This window comes from Eptatretus burgeri, chromosome 15, assembly GCF_056783735.1.
Source record: "Eptatretus burgeri isolate ZD-2024b chromosome 15, Ebu_testis_v1, whole genome shotgun sequence".
NCBI classification, from domain to species: Eukaryota; Metazoa; Chordata; class Myxini; order Myxiniformes; family Myxinidae; genus Eptatretus; species Eptatretus burgeri.
The window spans coordinates 69,839,312-69,860,121 of NC_140975.1; the positions used below are offsets into that span (position 1 = coordinate 69,839,312).

Below are 20,810 nucleotides of genomic sequence, written 5' to 3' on the forward strand. Positions count from 1 at the left end.
ACATTCCAACCCGGATTTCTTCCAATAGGAAATCCTCCCTTCTGGACTTGATGACAAATTTTCCTGCAATTGTCTCCTATTGCTCTGCTCCAATTGATTCATCCGAATCATATGCTTGTGAAAGTCAACATCTCTCTGGCTATTCTCAGAGAGCTGCCTCAATGCTGCCAAGTCTGGCATTTCACTCAAGCAGGTTGGTAGGGACAGCAAGCAGCCATCTCTCTTCAGGACTGATCTCCCATATCTACTGCCACTGATGTTAACTCAGCCAGGGAATTCTTCTACAGAATATATTGTTGCGGATTCGCGCCCGCCGGCGTGCGGACGGCCACGTAACTCGAATTGCGGCCCGTCGCCCACCGGACGGACAATCCAGTCGTGACCCTCTCGGACTAACGCCGGGAACCAGTCACGGGTGGACCTTTCGGTCTCACCACGATCGTGCCAATCGGCCCCCGCGTGGGATAGGGTTGCTCGCCAAATTCGACCTACCTAAGTACCCACACGGAGGGTAGACCGGGCGATCGCACCTCGCCGCAGGTCGACTTCGGACACGGGCCACTTTAAGCGACCCGTTCCGTACTATCGGGATAACCGAGCGGTGTTATTCGTCGGCCTCGACGGTTCGATTAATTATCGGGCGTTTTAACCCACGACCAACCGTATACGTGAAGCAAGATGGAGATTCAATGAAAGAAAAGACGAAGCGAAGCGGGAAAACAGTTCAACAATAAGCACATTTATTTCGCGATGAACGGAAAGCACACATATACAATTCCACCAAAAGCACATGTAAAAGAAGAAGACAATGCAATATTACACAAAAAGCAAATGCAACAATGCAGATCTATCCGACTACCGGGCACACGGCAACACTTATACAATTTTACTTCACAGACGGCGCCGACAACACATATTCCCAAAGCAAAAGAAAAGAGAACCACCCTCCAGGATGAGGGGGTAGGCGGGCCTGGGGCCGAGACCGTGTCGGGCCTACCCGTCTGATGATGAGACGCGAAGTGGCGGTGGTGCCTCAACTCCGCGGGCCTCGCGGACAGTGTCTGGTAGGGGGTGGGAAGGGGGCCCCCTTTGTCGCACTATCTCAGCGCGGGGGGGAAACAGGAGGGGGTTGCTGATGCTCGGGGGAAGGAGGATATTACCCTGTCTCGGGTCCCGCGGCGAGCGTCTCCTCCTCCACCTCGGTCGCGTTGCTGGCCTCTCCCTGTGCAGCTCCCGGCACCGACGCGAGCACCCCCTCGTCCGCCTTCGCCGCCGTCACCTCTCCACAGCTCCGTCCTCTTCACTCTGACTAGTACCACTTCTTTCCAGCTCCAGCGACGACTCTCTTGAACTCCGCACACTCTACTGAACTTCCAACTGAACTGACTGACTGACGAACGCAGCCGTTTATATAAGCCCCGTGGCTTCGCTCTTTCACCCTTGACCCTTTGCCTCCGACCCTTCACCTGGCTCCCCATTGGCCCGAGGAAAAGTGGGAGTGAATGCTTTTTGATCCATGAATTTGCATATAGCGACCGCCCTCCAACGCCCTGGAGGCGGGGCCAAATCGCCCCTCGCTCACCGATTGGACGGAACAAAAGTGGGCGTGAGTCGTTTTTGATCCGTTTTCTGCGGAAAGTCTGTGATGTTTTTGAACACGCTGCTCGGTGCGCGCCCCGCACGAGTCCAGCATCGGCGCCCACGAGTGGCGCGAGATGGTGTGGATGAGATGGTGGCGAGTTGTGACGGTAAAGGTCGTGGCGGTTGTGGTGAAGCGGCGTTGTGGTTGGTGGTTGTTGTTGTGAAGCGGCGTTGTGGTTGGTGGTTGTTATTGTGAAGCGGCGTTGTGGTTGGTGGTTGTTGTGATGGCTGTTGAGACGTGGTTGGTGGTGGTAATAATGGCGGCTGGTCCAAAATAAAGATAGTAAAAGAAAAACGGCTATCCTGAAGAGTCGCAGCCCGCATGAATGACATTTATTCCCTCTAGACAACGGGTTTGGGCCTAACTACACATATACTTACAGAGATATCTCACCTAAGGGACCTGAATGGTGGTTTGTGAATTTCGTCAACCACAACAATATATATATTTATACAGATTTCCGTACACGCGGGCGGCCGCGTCTAGCTAATAGCGGCCGCGCTCGCCCACCGACATATAAATCGAGTCGCAGCTTTCGGAACAACGCCGAAATCCCGCTACGCATGTGTTGTAAATGCACACCACAGCCTAGTCAACACTCTACCCGCGCTACAGGATCCGATCGCCGAATGGTCGATTTACCTAATTCATCGCGCGGGCAGACTACCGAGAGACTGTACCTCAATGGGGCCTGCTTGGAAACTAGCCACTTAAGCAGCTCACTTCGTTTTGGGATAACCGAGCGGGGTATTATCGCGAAAGCCCCGTTGGATCCGATTCTATTATCGGCTATTAAAAAGCCAGCTATTATTTCGAATGCAATACGGCAGTTCAATTTGAAGGAAAAGGACGTGACGAACGGGTTAACATTCACACAAGGACATTTATTTATAGAACGACACATATGCTATCATGCAGTCACATATGCAACCAATGTACGTATACAATCATGCAGTCAATTATGCAACCAATGCACGTATGGGACAAAACACGAGCAAGAAGAACTACAACCGTCTATTATTATTTATTTACATGCGCTTAACAGTTCTACTTAAAGACATGGCGCCACAACGTTCATTCAAAACCCCTGAAAGAAAAGGCCCGGGCTCGTAAGCCTTTAATGTTTCTCAGAGCTTGGGAGACCGAAGGAGCTCCGAGAGGCCGCGCTGGTTACCTGCCGCCTTCGTGGCGGCTCGCTGGGTGCTCCTTGGCGTCCCGTCCACACGGCAGCTGGCGTGACCGCGGCGCGGCCCAGGCCTCGTCGAGCGGCCCAATCGATCGGGCCTAGTTGACAACGCCTCAGAGGAACGAACGGGCATTTGCTCTTTTAGAGTTGATGCTCTCTTAAGAGCCCGTCCATTCCTCCGCGTCGTTTAGACTGTCTCGGGGCCCGATCACCTCGGACCGTTATGCCGCTGGTTGGCGACTCCTCTCCAGCCTCTTCCCAGCGACCCACAGCTCGGCACGGCACGGCAGGCTGTGCTCCAGGCTCCGCTCTCTCCAGCTCCCGTCTGTCTGCAGACTCCAGGCTCCAGGCTGATCCAGTTCCCAACGCGGCTCCACAGTTCTCCTCGCTTGGCGTCTCTGCGCGCCTTTATATGAGATCCGTGAAGCGAGGTTTGATCTCCGATCCCTCACCTCTGACCCCCCGCTGGCTCCGCCCCCTTCGAGCTCCTAATCCGGTTTCGATGCGAAGCTCGGAGAGAGTGGACGTGGGTGAAATCAACGCCCCTGGTGCCAATGAAGGAGTGGTGTGGGTGAAATCAACGACCCTGGTGCCAACGAAAGAGTGGTGTGGGTGAAATCACCGACCCTGGTGCCAACGAAGGAGAGCGGATGTGGGTGAATTCGCCGTCGCTGGCGCAAAGATGGTGGCGCAATGGAGATGACTGTGAGGCGTTGCTGTTCGGTGTTGCGTAGGTTGTGAGGGAATGTCGTGGTGGTCGTTGTGGAGATGGTTGGTGGTGGAGGTGGTGGAGGTGGTTGTGAAGTGATTGATGAGAGCGATGGTGGTGGTGGAGGTGGTTGTTGTGAAGGCGGTTGTGGAGAAGGTGGCTGTGGTTGTTGAGATGCGGTTGGTGGTCGTTGGTCCAAAATAAAGATAGCAAAAGGAAAACACTACCTCAAAGATCGCAGCCCGGTTACACGAATATAACCCGCTAGACGACGGTGGGGAAATCTAAACTGAACACATACTTATCGACATAACTGATCTAAGGACCTATATAGTATTCTGTGAATTTCCACAACCGTAACAATATATTCATATATTGTTGCGGCCACGGGTACCGAGACACCAACTTGTCACTCAGGGGAATTAATCCCCGGTTGTCCTCGGTAGAGCCGGACCTGGGGCCACCGCTCACAATTAACGTTGTGGTACGGTGGGTTGTTTTAAAACCACGAACGCCACCCAGTCAACCACGAGTTCCAGTGTCCACCGTCTAATTATGCCATTTAACTAGAGGTCACGTGGTTACCTGAGCGGAGAGCGCGCCCTCGGCAAAGCACCAATATTATCTGATTAGATTTTAATGAGGGCGGCCGAGCGTTTTAACCGCTGGTGCATGCCAATGATTTTTGGTCAAATCTGTGGTAATTACCTCCCAATCTATCTCGGTTCAAACAATGCTAGACCAATGAAGGAAAGGACAAACATGGACAGGTTGGAAATAGACAAATTATTTATTAATAATAAAATAAATAAATAAAAACAACTTTATTTTCTGAGCTGAATAAGGAATAAATTTCAAAGCAAAATCAATCAAAATGCCAGGAAAAAGACAAAGAGCAGATGCTTATTGGGGGTTGACTCACTTACAGCTAAACACAGACATGGCTCCCCAACAGATCATTCAAGGGGGGGGGGAGGGTAAGAATTGTCTCGGGGGTAGGGTAAGAATCGTCTCGCTCACCAGAAAGTCATCCGTGAAGTGAAAACGTCCTGAAACGTGTGCGTACGTGTCACGTCCGTCGCCAGCACCCAGCCTTGCACCCTCTCATGAACAGCCCTGAACGTGTCGACGTCTGGAGGGCACCGAGATCGTCTGTCGTGGGTTTAGACCCTGATGTTGTTGGTGACCGACCCGTGCCTCACTTGATGGCGGCGCTACTTACACCCACACGTGCACCACACGCTCGCTTCCTTCTCCTCTTTTGCACGCTTCCACCTGCTTCTTGCTCGCTTCTCAAGCTTACTTCTCCTTCTCTTCTCCCTCCCTGGCTTTCTTTCGCCCCGCTTTCTTTCGCCTCTGCTTTCCTCTCGCCCCAGAACAGACCTCCATTCGTTTTATATCTGTGGGCCGTCTCGTCTCTGCAGGCGCAGTCCGCCCCAAGCTCACCCCGCCCCACTTGTGCACGGTTACCATGACGACCCGTGCACTCTCAAAAAAGGCGGGCGAAAGAATGTTGTTGAGGAAAAATGAGGGCAGGCTTCCGAGCTCGCGAAAGAAGTGTGTGAACATGTCTGTCGTAAAGAAAAAAAACCTTCCCATAAGAGAAGGGATCTATTCTTTGCCCTTCTTAATGCATCACATTTAAATCCCATTAGACATGGGGATGGGGCTAATCTGAACATGCATTTAAGGAAATAACTGAGGACTTGGATGTGTGGATGTATTCATCAGTCCGGATTCTGAAATCCGTAACTATATATATCTCTCCATCTCTTCATCCCAGCTAATCTTCAATTATCTGACCCATCTTCCCACCCATGGTTCACTTAATCCTGTTATGAGGCAGTTGCTCTAAAACAACTTGCCTTCTCTTCCTGGAAGGCTAATCTGACTGAAGGCAAATTTCATTGCATTCCAAACAGTCCGCAACAAGTGTGTGTATTCTCTCAGAAGAGCCAGAAACAAAATCTGTCCAACCAAAGAATGAACTTTCAAACTTGTCTCCCTCATCCAAAACCTGGTGGCACCTTGTAAAGTCTGTCTCTGGTGTATGCTCCCCTTCCGTTGCTTCCCTCTCTTCAAATGGCACCACAGCTGACAGCTCGTGAGAAGGCAGAATGTCTCAATTCCGTGTTTGCTTCCAAGTCTTGTGTCCATAACGGTACCCATCCAACCCTGTCAAACCAAAATGCTCCTAGACTGTCTTTTACACATGAGAAAGTGGAGGTTCTTTCAACCCTAGACCCTGACCCTGCTTCTGTATATGTACTATTTATCTATATAATTACCCTGAGCACACAAAGCGAAAAGGAGGGTTAAGCAATTGGTTCTGATCCATCCAACTGTCTGTCATCACTTTATGATCGAGGAACAGATTATTTAAAATGTTGTATTTTTACAACGAATTGGAACCTGAATAGGAGGCAAGTCTTTAATTTTAAGGTACCTTGATTATGAATTCATCCTGATCACACATGCACAGAGAGGAGTGAGATAATATTTTTACTCTGTCTGCCTGTCTGGCAGTCAATTAAAATTGAAAAATCATTCCAAATAGGAAATTTGATAGTGGACACGTACAACAGGCACAAATAACAAATGTAATATGTTAATTAGATCAGGTGACGTCATAGACGTTGGAGAAAATGGCGGTAAAAGCCGTAATTTATTTTTCATTTCTGGTCTTTTAAACCTTCATTTAAATTTCATTATAGACAAGCAAGTACCATCTGTCGGTTTGCTGACAGGAATACTAAGAGGGGGATGGAGGAGGAGTGAGGGATTGGGGAGTGAGGAGGGAGGAAAAGTGAGGGGAAGTGGGGGAAGGGAAGGCAGCAGGAGGTGAGAGGAAGGGAAGGCAGCGGGAGGTGAGAGGAAGGGAAGGCAGACGTGCGGTGGAGTGTTAACTATGATTCATAGTCTCATCAAAATGCTTCTGCATAGAATAACATGAATATGGAAATAAAATAATGTCTGAAATCCATTTTCTACCGGTCATACGATAAACACGGCCTGGAGACAAACACTGCTCGGACACGTCCGGACATAACCACTGCCTGGACACGTCCGAAGAAAAACTCCCATCCGGACACATCTGGAGACAAACCCTGTCCAGACAAAACCACCGTCCAGATACAGACACAGACAGAGAGAGACAAAGAGTCAACATCTGTGGCTATTCTCAGAGAGCTGAATCAATGCTGGTGAGTCTGGCATTTCACTCAAGCAGATTGGTAGGGACAGCAAGCAGCCATCTCTCTTCAGGACTGATCTCCCATATCTGCTGCCACTGATGTTAACTCAGCCTGACTCAGCACAAACCATTTGCTCAGGATGATGAAGCATGCTGTGGCATGGAGGGGAGAGTGAGAGTGGTGTGGGAGGAGTGTGCTGCACTGTATTGGAAGGAGAGAGAGAAGGTAGAGAGAGAGAAGGTAGAGAGAGAGAGAGAAGGTAGAGAGAAGGTAGAGATAAGAGATAAGAGATAAGAGAGAAGAGAGAAGAGAGAAGAGAGAAGAGAGAAGAGAGACTGAGACTTAGCAGAGAAAATATGTTGTGCTTTATGAAACACACACACACACACACACACACACACACTAGGCCGATATCGGCAATTTTTCAGGAATCAGCAGGTTGGAGTCAATGTGATTACCGGCTACAGTACGTACTATATACAATCCAGAAACCTTGAGTCGTTTTCACCGAAAAATAATGATGCATTTATAGAGACGTTTCAGGGAAATGTTCACAAACATTGTGTGATGGGTGGAAAAAAAATTTGGCTCGGTAATTTAGAAAACACGTTGATACGGCAAACGGCTGGGGAATCAGGTGTTATTTCACAACTCGCTCGGGATGACGGAGCACGAAGCGCTCGCTCGGGATGACGGAGCACGAAGCGCTCGCTCGGGATGACGGAGCACGAAGCGCTCGCTCGGGATGACGGAGCACGAAGCGCTCGCTCGGGATGACGGAGCACGAAGCGCTCGCTCGGGAAGACGGAGCAGGAAGCGCTCGCTCGGGAAGACGGAGCACGAAGCGCTCGCTCGGGAAGACGGAGCACGAAGCGCTCGCTCGGGAAGACGGAGCACGAAGCGCTCGCTCGGGAAGAGGGAGCACGAAGCGCTCGCTCGGGAAGACGGCGCACGAAGCGCTCGCTCGGGAAGACGGAGCACGAAGCGCTCGCTCGGGAAGACGGCGCACGAAGCGCTCGCTCGGGATGACGGAGCACGAAGCGCTCGCTCGGGATGACGGAGCACGAAGCGCTCGCTCGGGATGACGGAGCACGAAGCGCTCGCTCGGGATGACGGAGCACGAAGCGCTCGCTCGGGATGACTGAGCACGAAGCGCTCGCTCGGGAAGACGGAGCAGGAAGCGCTCGCTCGGGAAGACGGAGCACGAAGCGCTCGCTCGGGAAGACGGAGCACGAAGCGCTCGCTCGGGAAGACTGAGCACGAAGCGCTCGCTCGGGAAGACGGAGCACGAAGCGCTCGCTCGGGAAGACGGAGCACGAAGCGCTCGCTCGGGAAGAGGGAGCACGAAGCGCTCGCTCGGGAAGACGGCGCACGAAGCGCTCGCTCGGGAAGACGGAGCACGAAGCGCTCGCTCGGGAAGACGGCGCACGAAGCGCTCGCTCGGGAAGACGGCGCACGAAGCGCTCGCTCGGGAAGACGGCGCACGAAGCGCTCGCTCGGGAAGACGGCGCACGAAGCGCTCGCTCGGGAAGACGGCGCACGAAGCGCTCGCTCGGGAAGACGGAGCACGAAGCGCTCGCTCGGGAAGACGGAGCACGAAGCGCTCGCTCGGGAAGACGGAGCACGAAGCGCTCGCTCGGGAAGACGGAGCACGAAGCGCTCGCTCGGGAAGACGGAGCACGAACCGCTCGCTCGGGAAGACGGAGCACGAACCGCTCGCTCGGGAAGACGTGGCGTGGAAAAAGCGTCCACAGTGAGTGAACAATTTGTTCAGCATGACATCGTGCCATCCCACTATAGACTGAAGGGTGCTCAGCAAGTGGCTTAAGCATTCAAGCAAGCACTTCAATTCAATGGTTGATCAGGAACAGCTGGCCAGGCTGTAGCTGCATACCATATAGGATCCCTTTAACTTTAAAGCCGGTCTTCACAGCACCCGCAGCAGTTAAATATATAAAATGAATTCGTTTAAATAATGTCTATCCACAAGAGTTGCTGTTTAATTCATAAAACCCAGGAGACAATCACAAAGTTTAATCACCCATGAAATAAACATTGCAGATAATTATCCGCCATGTCACCTGCTTGTCTGTGCACGCGTCACATCGGTTTGCGGTTGCGCAAACGTAATAACTTCATTTTGAAACTTCCGTTTTTCACCATATTTGCTTTGATTCCCTGCAGAGCACCTCGCGAAACATCTGAAAATGTAGACGCCATGGATAAGCAGTCCTTCTGGGGAACAGGGCACGAGGTCTCGCAGTCAATGCATTAAATCGTACAGCTCAATAAAGCTGGTTAATTTTGGCACATTCTTAAATTTTTTTGTTCACTCAATATAATTCTCCAAACAGTCGAAAAAGATAAATTTAATACTTTGGAAATTTCACATTTTCTTTTGTATTTATGGAGGAGGGGGGGGGGGACATAGTCTTGCTTGCCTAAAGTAAATAGGTATATCGGCTTCGTTATAAGACTCGTTATTTCTTTAAATTATCAGATTTCACAACAGATTTCACCACTTTTATTTAGTCCTGACGATATCCGATCCTCAAAACCGAAATCATATTTCGATGATATACTTCAATTAGTCCGTGAGAGTAGATCGTGGAAAATCATCTCGTTTCATGCATGAAATCGCTCCAAGCTCCTAATTTGAAAACTATAGTACTTACAAAAGTGATGTATACCGTGATTCCTAGCTATGATGAACAGTGAGGAAAGTGAAAAAAAAACTATCGTTAAAAAATCGTTGGGGCCTGTTTCAAGTCAAGGCATGCTTGAGCAGGCCAAAAAACATGGTGAGTTAAGACCCCAGCAAGGTTACCTCGGATATGCCATGACACCCCATATAGAGTGGTGACTGAGGATGTGCCTGATAAAGGATATAATTTAGTAAGGTTGTTAGTTATTTTCAAAAGAGGGTGTTTTAATGAATCCAAACACCCAATTTTCACTCTTGCACTTCCTTGGAGTTCCCTTAGTATGGATGCAAAGTTTCAGGCTGCTTGCTCATGGTTTCATGGTTTAGTTATGGAGGAGACACACTGACACACACATACAAACACACTCACACTGACATTTATTAGTTTATATTTGAATACTATATAGCACAAATCTCCTTCATAATACTTCCAAGAACCTCCAGTTTTGCCAGGGGTGTGTTCAATTATTAAGTTTTGCAAAGTGGCTTCAGCACTCAAGTAAGCACTCCATTCAAAACCGTTGATAAGGAACGGCTGGCCTGGCAAGTGCTAAGTCTACAGGTTGGACTGTCTCATTACAAGCAGTCAAGACCTATCCAATGGTGAAGTCATGATATCCTGTCGAACATCACTCATTCCTGAAAGCACAGACTTTTCACACTCTACTCTACTCGAAGCTAAGGCTGTTACAGTAACCACACATTCTAATCCAAGGATGTGTGTTGTAGCTGTCTACCGCCATCCACAGCTTTCACCAATCCCAAGTTATCCTGGATAACTTCAATGATGATCTGCTCTCAGCCACTATCCAATCAAAACTTCTCGGATTCATGTGCTTGAAAGGATTTTCACAGTTTGAGAAAGTTTTCCCACTGCAGACTCGGGTTCACTGTTGAATCACATCCATTGCAACAGCTCAAGCCTCATCACCTTTGTTGATGTGGATCTCCACTACTCAGACAAGGATGCCATTGTGTGTGTGTGCGTGTGTACATGTGCGCATCTATATATTTTCGCTTCTAGTTTTTTTTTTTTAACTTGCCTGTAGTTTAACAGTACTTTGCTTCTGAATTCATCTCAATCATGCTTGCAGAGAGGAGTGAAATAAACAAAATTACTCTGCCTGTCTGGCAGTCAAAAACAAAACCTCCGCCACGCAATGCCTGATCCACGAGAACATATCGGGCACAATACATTTTTGAAATATCATGCTAGATATCGTTTTTGGTCCTATCTCTCAATGGTGAAGAACCACTTGATAAATTAAATAATTCTCGTATCCAGATTCGGATTCAGATCTTCACTAAAATAGAATAAATTCATCCTTGCCACACACCCAACAGGTCCAACAAGTTTCGTCCTAATCTGGCCACAACTTTTTGAGATCCCTGCACACAGACAGACAGACAGACAGACAGACAGACAGACAGACAGAAAGGGGATGAAAACATAACCTCCTTCACCTTCGGTGGCAGAGGTAAAAATCATTCCAAAGTGGAAACTTACTGTTTATGAGGACCTCATAAAGGACACAAAAGGGCATGAAGAACTAACATAACCTGTTAACCCTAAATGGGAAACCTTCATTTCACAGTAACATCTGGGAAACCCAGGGACTTTCAGATGCACCACCCCCACCTTCACCCCCAACCTCCTACAAAGGAATATATATTTTTTTTGAAAGAAATGTTCTAATAATTTTGTTGCAATAACAGAATGTACATATCAAGTTTAAACCCTTTGCAATATTTTAAGACTAAAACTCGATTCATATACTATTTACTGTTTTTATTCTTTTTTTTTCAAAAAAAAAAATTAGAATTTTTTTTTGTTTTTTTTTTTTAATATATGTGGAGCTTGGGGTCCCCAAAATCCCAGGTTACCTTTTAAGGGTTAATCAGGTGGTGTAAAAGATGAGTCCAGAAAAAAAATGTATTCCAGAACATTTAAAATATTTTTTATGCCTCTCGGAGACAATGTTGCCAAAGGCATTGTTTTCGGGTTATCTGGCTGTCCGTGCGTATCCATGATGGGTTTTCGTTACCACAATAACTTAAGAATGGCTGAAGGGATCTCAGTCAAACTTGGTACAAGTATGTATAATGATGTAAAGATAAACTCAACTGATCAGATTTCGGCATCAAGAGGTCAGAGGTCGTGGCAGGTAGAAATGTGATACTTGAGAACAGATGAAGGGATTTAAATAAAATTTGGTACAAGTATTATAATCATGTAATGATGTGGGTGGAGGCATATCGGTCGACGTCCCGACGTCGAAGAGTGCCTTTCTAATCTTATTTCAATATACAGTCCAGTAATTACATACATATTTGGACACTGAAGAACACAAATTGCTTTTTTGACACTTTCGAAACCCTTCCATTAAGAAGCACTTCGAAAAATAAAGTCCTTCCTTGGTGAAATGAAAGCGAGAGAAGAACCTTCAGAGTTTAGGCTTTATTCCATTTGATTGGAGCCGCTTCTGCGGGCACACCGGGGAATACAGGTTCAGCTAGGAGTACATAAGCAGTAACGTATACATGTGCGATTAATCATTGCAGACTAAATCCGCGTAAGCACGGAGTTCGATATAATCTCCATTCTCACCAGTCAATGAGCACCTTCAGTCAACGAGCATCAAGTGAACAGCCGATGTAAATGGCAATGCCCCGGGGACAATCACCCCGTGCCGCGGAGACCTCCCCTTATACGCGAGACGCACAACATGTGATCCCGCGTCATGTCCCTCAATTCACCTCAATTCACCACATTCTCCCCACCTTTAAAATGCAACTAGGGGCCCATCTTACACACCATGATTGCTTTAGCACTATAGGAGTATACATTTCAAGCAACGCGGACTAATAGGTCTACAGAAGCATACATGCCAAGCAGTGATTATTTTGAGTTGTAGGAGCATGGAAATGAGCATCGATATATGATATAATGAGCATATAGGAGCATGAGCAGCGAGAATGCCGATAATCCCCTTTACAGATTGAGTCGTCGAGGGGCCTTATTCGTCGACCTCTCCGGGAGTAAATGGCAGTTTCACTTGAGGGAGACTCCCGATCCTCTTGGTGAGCCTCGACTTGTGCCGGGGATGACTCCTCGATCGCTCTCGGGTGGAACGCGGCAGCCCCGTCGCCCGGTGGAGTTCCTGGGGGGGGAACACCTGGGGAGGGGATGTCAGAAGGAGGAGTGCCAGAAGGTGTGGTGTACCTGCGGGAGGAGTACCTGAGGGAGCGAGATGGCGAACCGACACAGTGGTCTCCCTGCCATCCGGGAGCCTGACATGAGCATACTCTGGATTAGTGTCAATGAGTTCGACCCCCTCCACCAGGGGTTCATACTTGCTTTGTCGTACCGGGCGTTTCATGAACACTGTTCCGGGATGGGTCAGCCAGTTGGGCACCGTTTGACCGTCAACATAACGTCGCTGGTGAGTAAACATTCGTTCGTGAGGAGTCGCATTGGTGGACGTGCAGAGCAAAGAGCGTATGGAATTCAGAGCGTCGGGAAGAGTAACCTCCCACCGCTCGGGGCCCAGTCCTCTCGATTTCAGCGCCAGAGTTACGGCTTTCCAAATAACTCCATTATACCGTTCCACCTGCCCGTTTCCCTGTGGGTTGTAACCCGTCGTTCGACTAGTTGCTATGCCGAGCTCTAGTAGGAATTGTTTTAGCCCGGCCGACATGAAACACGGCCCTCTGTCTGAATGTATGTACGAAGGTTTCCCAAACATAGCGAAGAGGTCAGAGAGACATCTCACGACAGTGCCCGAGGTCATATCCGAGCACGGAAATGCGAAAGGGAACCTTGAATACTCATCAACAACAGTGAATATGTATCTGTTGTCTGTCTCGGTCGGCAGGGGCCCTTTGAAGTCAATGTTTAGTCTCTCGAAGGGAGAAGTGGCCTTGATCAGTCTGCCAGAAGCCGAACCATAGAATCTGGTTTTTAGTTCAGCACAAACAGGGCATGAAGCATTCATTTGTTTAATATCTTTAACAGAATAGGGAAGATTTTGTCTGCGCACGAAATGTGCCATCCTGGTTACCCCAGGGTGGCAGAGAGACACGTGTAGGTCTTGCAAAGCCTGACTGATTGTTGCCGAACTGTAGACCCGAGAGAAGGTATCTGCAGCAGGGTTTTCCTTCCCGGGCCGGTAAACAATGTCGTAACTGTAGCAAGCTAGGTCTATCCGCCATCTCATAATTTTTTCATTCTTAATTTTCCCGTTATTTTTCCCATCAAACATGAATGCCACGGATCATTGGTCCGTAACGAGCGTGAAGTGGTTTCCCAGTAAATAATGTCTCCATTTCCGCAGCGCTTCGACGATGGCGTACGCTTCCTTCTCTATCGCTGAGTGTCTCTGCTCGCTTCTAGAGAGAGTTCTCGAGAAGAACGCGACCGGCCGCCCAGACTGATTAAGTGTTGCAGCTATGGCGTGATCTGAAGCGTCGGTTTCCACCACAAAGGGCACCGAGCTATCGATCGATAAAACCACGGACTTACTGATATCATCCTTGAGGTTGTGGAAAGCTCTTACAACAGCGGCATCTGGTGGAAAGTTTTTGCAATGCACTAGGGGATGTATTTTCTCGGAGTATTGCGAAATCCATCTTGCATAGTAAGCGAACATGCCGATCACCCGGCGCATTGCCTGCAGGTCCTGAGGTGGTGGTAGCTCACGAAGTGGGCGCAATCGTTCAGGATCAGGCTTAATTGTGCCGTCGGCTATCGTGTAGCCGAGAAGGTCAATTGACCTTGCCGAGAATACGCATTTCTCGTAGTTGAGAGTCAGATTATATTTTCTAGCAATGCTGAAGAATCTGTCCAGATTCCTATCATGCTCCCCCTGATCCCTACCGCACACTGTGACATTGTCCACGTAAACAAAAGTGTCTCTGAGGTTTTCATCTGAGATGATGTCGTCCATAACCCGTTGGAAGCAAGCTACCCCATTCGTGACACCGAAAGGTATTCTCCTGAATTGGTAGAGGCGCCTCCCTGCCTGGAATGCGGTGTAAGGTTTGTCTTCCTCTCGGATGGGAATTTGATGATAGGCGCTTCGCAAGTCGATGGTGCTGAATACCTTATAATTGGCCACGCGTTCGACCATCTCGTCTATGCGCGGCAGGGGGTAGGCATCGAGTTGGGTAAAGCGATTGACCGTTTGGGAATAATCGACAACCATTCGTTTCTTATGGTTCTGACTGCTGGTTACTAACACCTGTGCGCGCCATGGCGAATCGCTCGGTTCTATAATTCCTTCTTCCAGTAATCGCTTGATTTCTGAGGTGATGAAATTCATGTCAGCAGTGGTATATCGCCGCGATTTAATCGCTATCGGTTTGCAGACCGGCGACAAGTTAGCGAACAGCTGGTGGGACGTCACCTCCGCGGTGGTCAACGCATTTAAAATTAGACGAGGCTTGCTTCCTCCAAAGGGTATTTCGACGCTCGTGTGCTGCTTGAGGACATTATGACCCAGAATTACGTCTGCGCACAAATCACGAAGCACCAGTACCCTTACATCCCGATGCGTGTACCCTTTTACGTCCAATTCAACATTGCAGTACCCTCGTATGCGGGATTGTAGTGAGGTGGCGGCCATGCATACCGTATTGTCAGTCGGGTGGATTATCCATTTCCTGCCCTTCACTAGCGAGCTGTTGACGAAACTTTCAGAGCTACCGGTATCAATCAGTGCCTCAGCCATATGCCCGTTAATTCGTACGTTGATGATAGCCTTGGATAGATTCCCCGGGGAGGCTGCAGTCAATTTATTTTGCGAGTAGAGAGCCGCAGAAGTGGGTTTATTTCTCCTTAGAGTAGATTTACATACCCTGGCATAATGCCCTTTCTTGTCGCAATTCATGCATGTGGCATCTCTGGCGGGACATTTTTGACGAGGATGCCTTTTGTACCCACAAAAGAAGCATTTACCAACCGGAGCAGTTGCTGAGGAGTTTGACGTGGCCTGGGTATCCGGCACCTCAGGTGTTTCTCCATCCCCTATGTCTGGCTGTGTCTGTGCCAGTGGGGTTCCTTGGGTTCCCATCGTAGCAGCGTTCATGAGCAGCATCGGTGTCCCAAATGACTCAGATTGCTGCTGAGCCGTATCCATCGCTCGTGCCTGATCGACTACCTTGTCAAGAGTGGGTTGCGCTTTCTCTAGTAAGCGTTGCCGTATGTGGGCTGATCTGAGTCCTTGGATGAATGCCTCCCGTGTGGCTTCCTTTCGGTGTTCCTCGGCGCTTACGGCCCGGAAGCTGCCGTCTTTTCCCAGCTGATTCAGAGCTTGCAGGAACTGATCGATTGTCTCCCCGGCTGCTTGCTTGCGTGTGTTGAGAAGATGTCGTATGTATACCTCGTTCTTGGGCTTCACGTAGAGCGCTTGCAGCACGTCGATCGCTGCTTCGTAAGTGTCGCACTCCGAGAAGAGCCTGTACACGCTGGGCGAGACATGATTCACGAGAGCGGCAAATTTGTCAGCTCCCTCCTCGATGATGGTCAGATAGTGTGAGAAGGAACAGAACCAATGCGACCATTTCATTTCTGCGTCAGTCGCGTTTGGGTCTGCGTCGAACCTCTCTGGTTTGTAGATCTTGTCCATCGTTGGTTGAGAGAGCCGAGAAAACCAAATGGAATACATTGAAATGAAAGCGAGAGAAGAACCTTCAGAGTTTAGGCTTTATTCCATTTGATTGGAGCCGCTTCTGCGGGCACACCGGGGAATACAGGTTCAGCAAGGAGTACATAAGCAGTAACGTATACATGTGCGATTAATCATTGCAGACTAAATCCGCGTAAGCACGGAGTTCGATATAATCTCCATTCTCACCAGTCAATGAGCACCTTCAGTCAACGAGCATCAAGTGAACAGCCGATGTAAATGGCAATGCCCCGGGGACAATCACCCCGTGCCGCGGAGACCTCCCCTTATACGCGAGACGCACAACATGTGATCCCGCGTCATGTCCCTCAATTCACCTCAATTCACCACACTTGGCACACCTGAACTCCTATCCCTATACAAGGCCTTTATCCGCAGCTTTTTTATTTTTTTTTTTGTATACCTTGTTGAGGCTCGTATGAGAGCTAACACACAACTCACAGCAAGGAGGCATGAGACAAGAAGGGTGGGAGTGGAAGGGACAAAACAGTGGGGAACAGACACATTAGGTGAACTGTGGAAGGGAGAGGGATGGGGATGGGACGGGGAACATGGCGAAGAGAAGATGGACATTTCGGGGACTTTCAGGAAGGAAAGCAGGAGAAATTAAGGAAGTGGGCTAGGGTGGATTATCGGGGGTAGAAAAGATCGAGGATTTAGATGGGGGAAGATAAGAGGTGGTGGTGAACAGCTGTTTTGAAAGCCTGGAGGGAAGAATGGGAAAGAATAGAGTGAGGAAGTTTATTCCAAAGGCGGGAAAAAAGAGGAATGAAAGAGTGAAGATGAGCAGTGATTCGTGATTTTGGTAGTTTTACCAGAAGGGGGTTGTTGGCGGACCTTGAGCGCCCTGTGGAAATGTGGTGGGGACAAATCGCAGAGAGAACAGGGGGGGCAAGGCTGGAGAGGAGTCGGTAGAAGACAGAAAGACCACCGACCAACCTGCGGTGATTGAGTGAGAGGCCCAAAGACTCAGCTTCATTGCGGGAGATGCCGATGATCTTAAATGCCCTGGTTTCGACAGCGTGAAGCCGAGAAAGGTGGGAGGCAGGAGCACCAGCCCAGAGGGGAGAGCAGTACTCCATCAGGCTACGGACAAAAGCTTTGTAAGTGGTCAGGAGCTCAAGAGGGCCGAGGATTATAAGGACTTAGCACGATGGAGGATTCCCAGTCGGCGACTGGCTTTTGAGGCGAGGTTGGAAATGTGACTTTCCCAGGAAAGGTCGTGGCAGATAGTGAGACCTAGAAGCTTGAAAGAAAAGACTTCTTCCAGAGGATTGTTGAGAAAGTGGATGGGGGGGTTTTGTAAACGGTCCTTTCGAAGAGACATAGTGAGAGTGTGAGATTTGTCTGGATTGAAAGACATGTTCCACGTGTTGGACCAGTTTGTGATTTTATCCAGATCTGCAGTGAGCGAAGAAGCTGCTGCTTGCCGGTCTGAGGGATGACAGATGGTACGGCAGAGGGTGGAGTCGTCGGCAAAGAGAAATAGAGGATTTTCCAGAGAGTCTGAGAGATCATTGATGAAAACCAGAAAAAGAACAGGGCCCAGAACGCTACCTTGAGGAACTCCAGCCTGCACAGGAAGAGGGGATGAAAGAACTCCATTTAGGGCCACACGTTGACTGCGACAGGAGAGGAAGTCTGCGAGCCATGAGTGGAGATGGCCTTTAATACCATGGGAAGAGAGTTTGGTGAGTAGGGCAGGGTGCCAGACTGTGTCAAAAGCACGTGATGTGTCCAGGGATACGGCTCGGATTTCCTGTCTGGCATTGAGGACCTCCATCCATTGATGGGAGAGCAGAAGCAGCATATCCAGGGTAGAGTGACCTGGTCTGAAACCAAATTGATGATTGGAAATCAAGCCATTGGAGAAGAGGAAGGATTTCATATCTGAGGCGATGATGGATTCCATCACCTTGCTGATGATTGGGAGAAGGCTGATTGGTCTGTAGTTACAGGGATCTGTTTTTGCACCTTTTTTATGCAGGGCAGTGATGTTAGCAGATTTCCAAGCAAAGGGCAGATGACCTTGGGCAAATGAGAGGGTGAATAGAACAGAGAGAGGGTGAGCAAGAGCAGAAGAGCAGGCTTTGAGGACACGTGCGCTGATGCCGTCTGGACCGATTGCAGAATCTGACTCGAGGTTTGAAAACAAGCTCTCCACCTTGTCAGGAGAAAAGGACACAGAGTCCAGGGACAGTTGGGTGCGACTGGGTAAAGTGGGTAGAGATAGTGATGGGTTTAGGACACAAAATTTAGCTGCAAACACCGAGTTTAGACATTCAGCTTTATCACGTGTGGAATCAGCAGTGCGGCCATTTGAGGTAAGGGAGGGGATGGAGGGGGAACATACACCAGAAACAGATTTGATTAAACGCCACCAGGATTTTGAGGAGGGAGAGAGGTTTGAGAGTTCAGACTTGAGATGAGAAAGATGTTGTTTTCTGGCTCTCCTGAGGGTAGATACACACTTGTTCCGAGCTTTGTGGAAAGAACTGAGATTGCCCTCAGTTGGGTTTGCTTTCCATGAGGCAAAGGCAAGTTGTTTCAGGACAACTGCCTCGCCACAAGCTTCAGTAAACCAAGGGCGGGAGGAAGGGTAAGACAACTGAACACGAGAGGGGATAAATCTGTGCATGAGGGAGAGCAAGTTTCTTTGAAAGAATTCCCAGGATGAGTTGATGTTTGAGAAAGTAGTGATAGGAGACCAGTCTGTAAGTTTGATGGCTGCTCGGAGACCCTGCTAGTCGGCTTGAGTGAAATGCCAGACTCGACGGCGGTGAGGTGGTTCTCTGATAACAGCCAGAGAGATGTCCACTTTGACAAGGACGTGGTCAGAAGAACCAATTGGAGCGAAGGAAGAGCAGCAGATATTGTCAGGGAAATTTGTCAAAATCAGATCCAGAAGAGATGGAGTACCATTGGTTGAGATCCGGGTCGGGAAGTTGACCGATTGAGTCAGTCCCAATGAGTCGCAGAAAGCTTTTGCTGAGGTGCCATGGCAGGTGAGAGAGGTACCCACACCTAGCCAACTGGCGTGATGACAATTGAAGTCACCACATAAGAGGAAGAGAGAGTTTGGATGAGAAGATAGAAGATGGTCCATGTTTTCAGATAGTGAGGTGTAGATGGAGTCATCACTGTTCGGTGGACGGTACAGTACACATATAAACATGAGGTGGGAGTGGAGGGGAAGCCGAAGCCAGAGGTATTCCTGGGGGTGTGGGGGAGTGAGAGCAGTGCATGGAGAGTGAGGAATAGTCTTTGATGAAGAGAGCAACTCCTCCATCAGGGCGAGGCTCAGGTCTGTCAAACGGAGGAGGGAGTAACCAGGGAGAGATACTTGGGAGTCAGACGTGTCTTGGGAGAGGAAAGTTTCTGTTAGGCAGATAATGTCTGGTTTGTCAGTGGCAACCTGTATGGAAAGATCTGAAAGGTTTGAGCGAAGGCCCCGGATATTTGAGGTCCACACTTTTAATGAAGAGGAATGGAGGAGGCTTTGGGTGCAGGAGGTGGAGGGGGAGGGGGAGGGTAGGACAAGGGACGAGGGGGGCAGGTAAGGAGGGTTGCTGAAGGAGTGTGGGGTATTGCAGAATAGCGAGGGGAGGGGGCCAAATGAGGAGGAGAAAAGGCTCTGTGGTGCTGGGGGAGAGGGGGGACAAGAGACAAGGAAGAAGGCAGTTGAGGATTTGAGGAAGTGGAGTGAAGAGATGGAGGTGAGAGGGCAGTGGAGGGAGGCAAATTGGTGGATGAGAGGGGGAAACTTTGAGAAGGAAGAGTGAGGGGGATGAAAGGTGGGAGAAAGGTGAGGGGGGAATTTTTGGGAGAGGGGAGCGGGAGGCTTGGAGGGAGAAGAGTGGGATGGTTGCTTTGAGAATGAGAGTGAGGGGTGAGGGGGGTGAGTGGGCACTGAAGTTGGAAAAAAAGAATGGTTGATGGAAAGCGAACATCCATGGCAAACTGTGGTTTGTAAAAGTTTTAGGTCAGAGATGCGATTTAACACAATTCTTGATGGATGCAATGAAGGCGAATTCAGAGCATGGAGAGAAGAAGCGCTGTAATAGTTGGATTTTTTTAGGCAAGGAATGAAGGAGAGGTCAAAATGAGAGCATTCTGTTAAAATAGCAGAAGAGTAGTGCATTGTGAAACAGTAAAGAGTACCACATGTGTGAGAGAGGAAGATGAAGCATTATAAGATCGTTTTTGTTGTTAAAAATAATGTACGAGAGAGTTCAACAGATTAGGTCATGGAAGTGTAAAAAAAAATCGAGGAGGAAGTTAAGAGGAAGAAGAAGAAGCAGAATCGGGAGAAGGTGAGCATGTTGTTGTTGTTATTGGGTATATATATATATATATATATATATATATATATATATATATATATATATATATATATATATATATTTTGTTGTTGTTAATATTAATGTATGAGAAAAATCGAGGAAGAAGACGAGGAGGAAGTTAAGAGGAAGAATAAGAATTGGGAGAAGGTGAGCGTGTTGTTGTTGTTGTTGTAGGGTATTTTTTTTTTTTTTGAGAGATAAGAAAGAGATTAGTTGGGAGAATGGGGGATGTTTGGAAAGTGGGGAGGATCAAAATTGAAGGTAATGGGGAGAAAAAACAAACAAACACAAAAAAAAACAAAAAACGATCGAACACCGAGTGGAACCGGTAGGCCTCAAGCCTAGG

General features: G+C 48.7%; 2 protein-coding genes across 3 annotated transcripts in view; one reads left to right on the top strand and one right to left on the bottom strand.

Moving 5' to 3' along the window:
- MISO1 (mitochondrial inner membrane subdomain organizer 1) overlaps positions 1 to 20,810 on the top strand; it is a 34,195-nt gene that overhangs the window by 9,810 nt on the left and 3,575 nt on the right. The window lies entirely within an intron of this gene.
- Positions 8,813 to 20,810, bottom strand: part of LOC147012476 (inactive carboxypeptidase-like protein X2) — a 39,787-nt gene continuing 27,789 nt past the window's right edge. Inside the window, exon 12 of the mRNA XM_085856747.1 lies at positions 8,813 to 8,932. Within this exon, the coding sequence (XP_085712873.1) occupies positions 8,888 to 8,932 (45 nt within the window). The 3' untranslated portion in view covers positions 8,813 to 8,887. The remainder of the gene's footprint in view (positions 8,933 to 20,810) is intronic.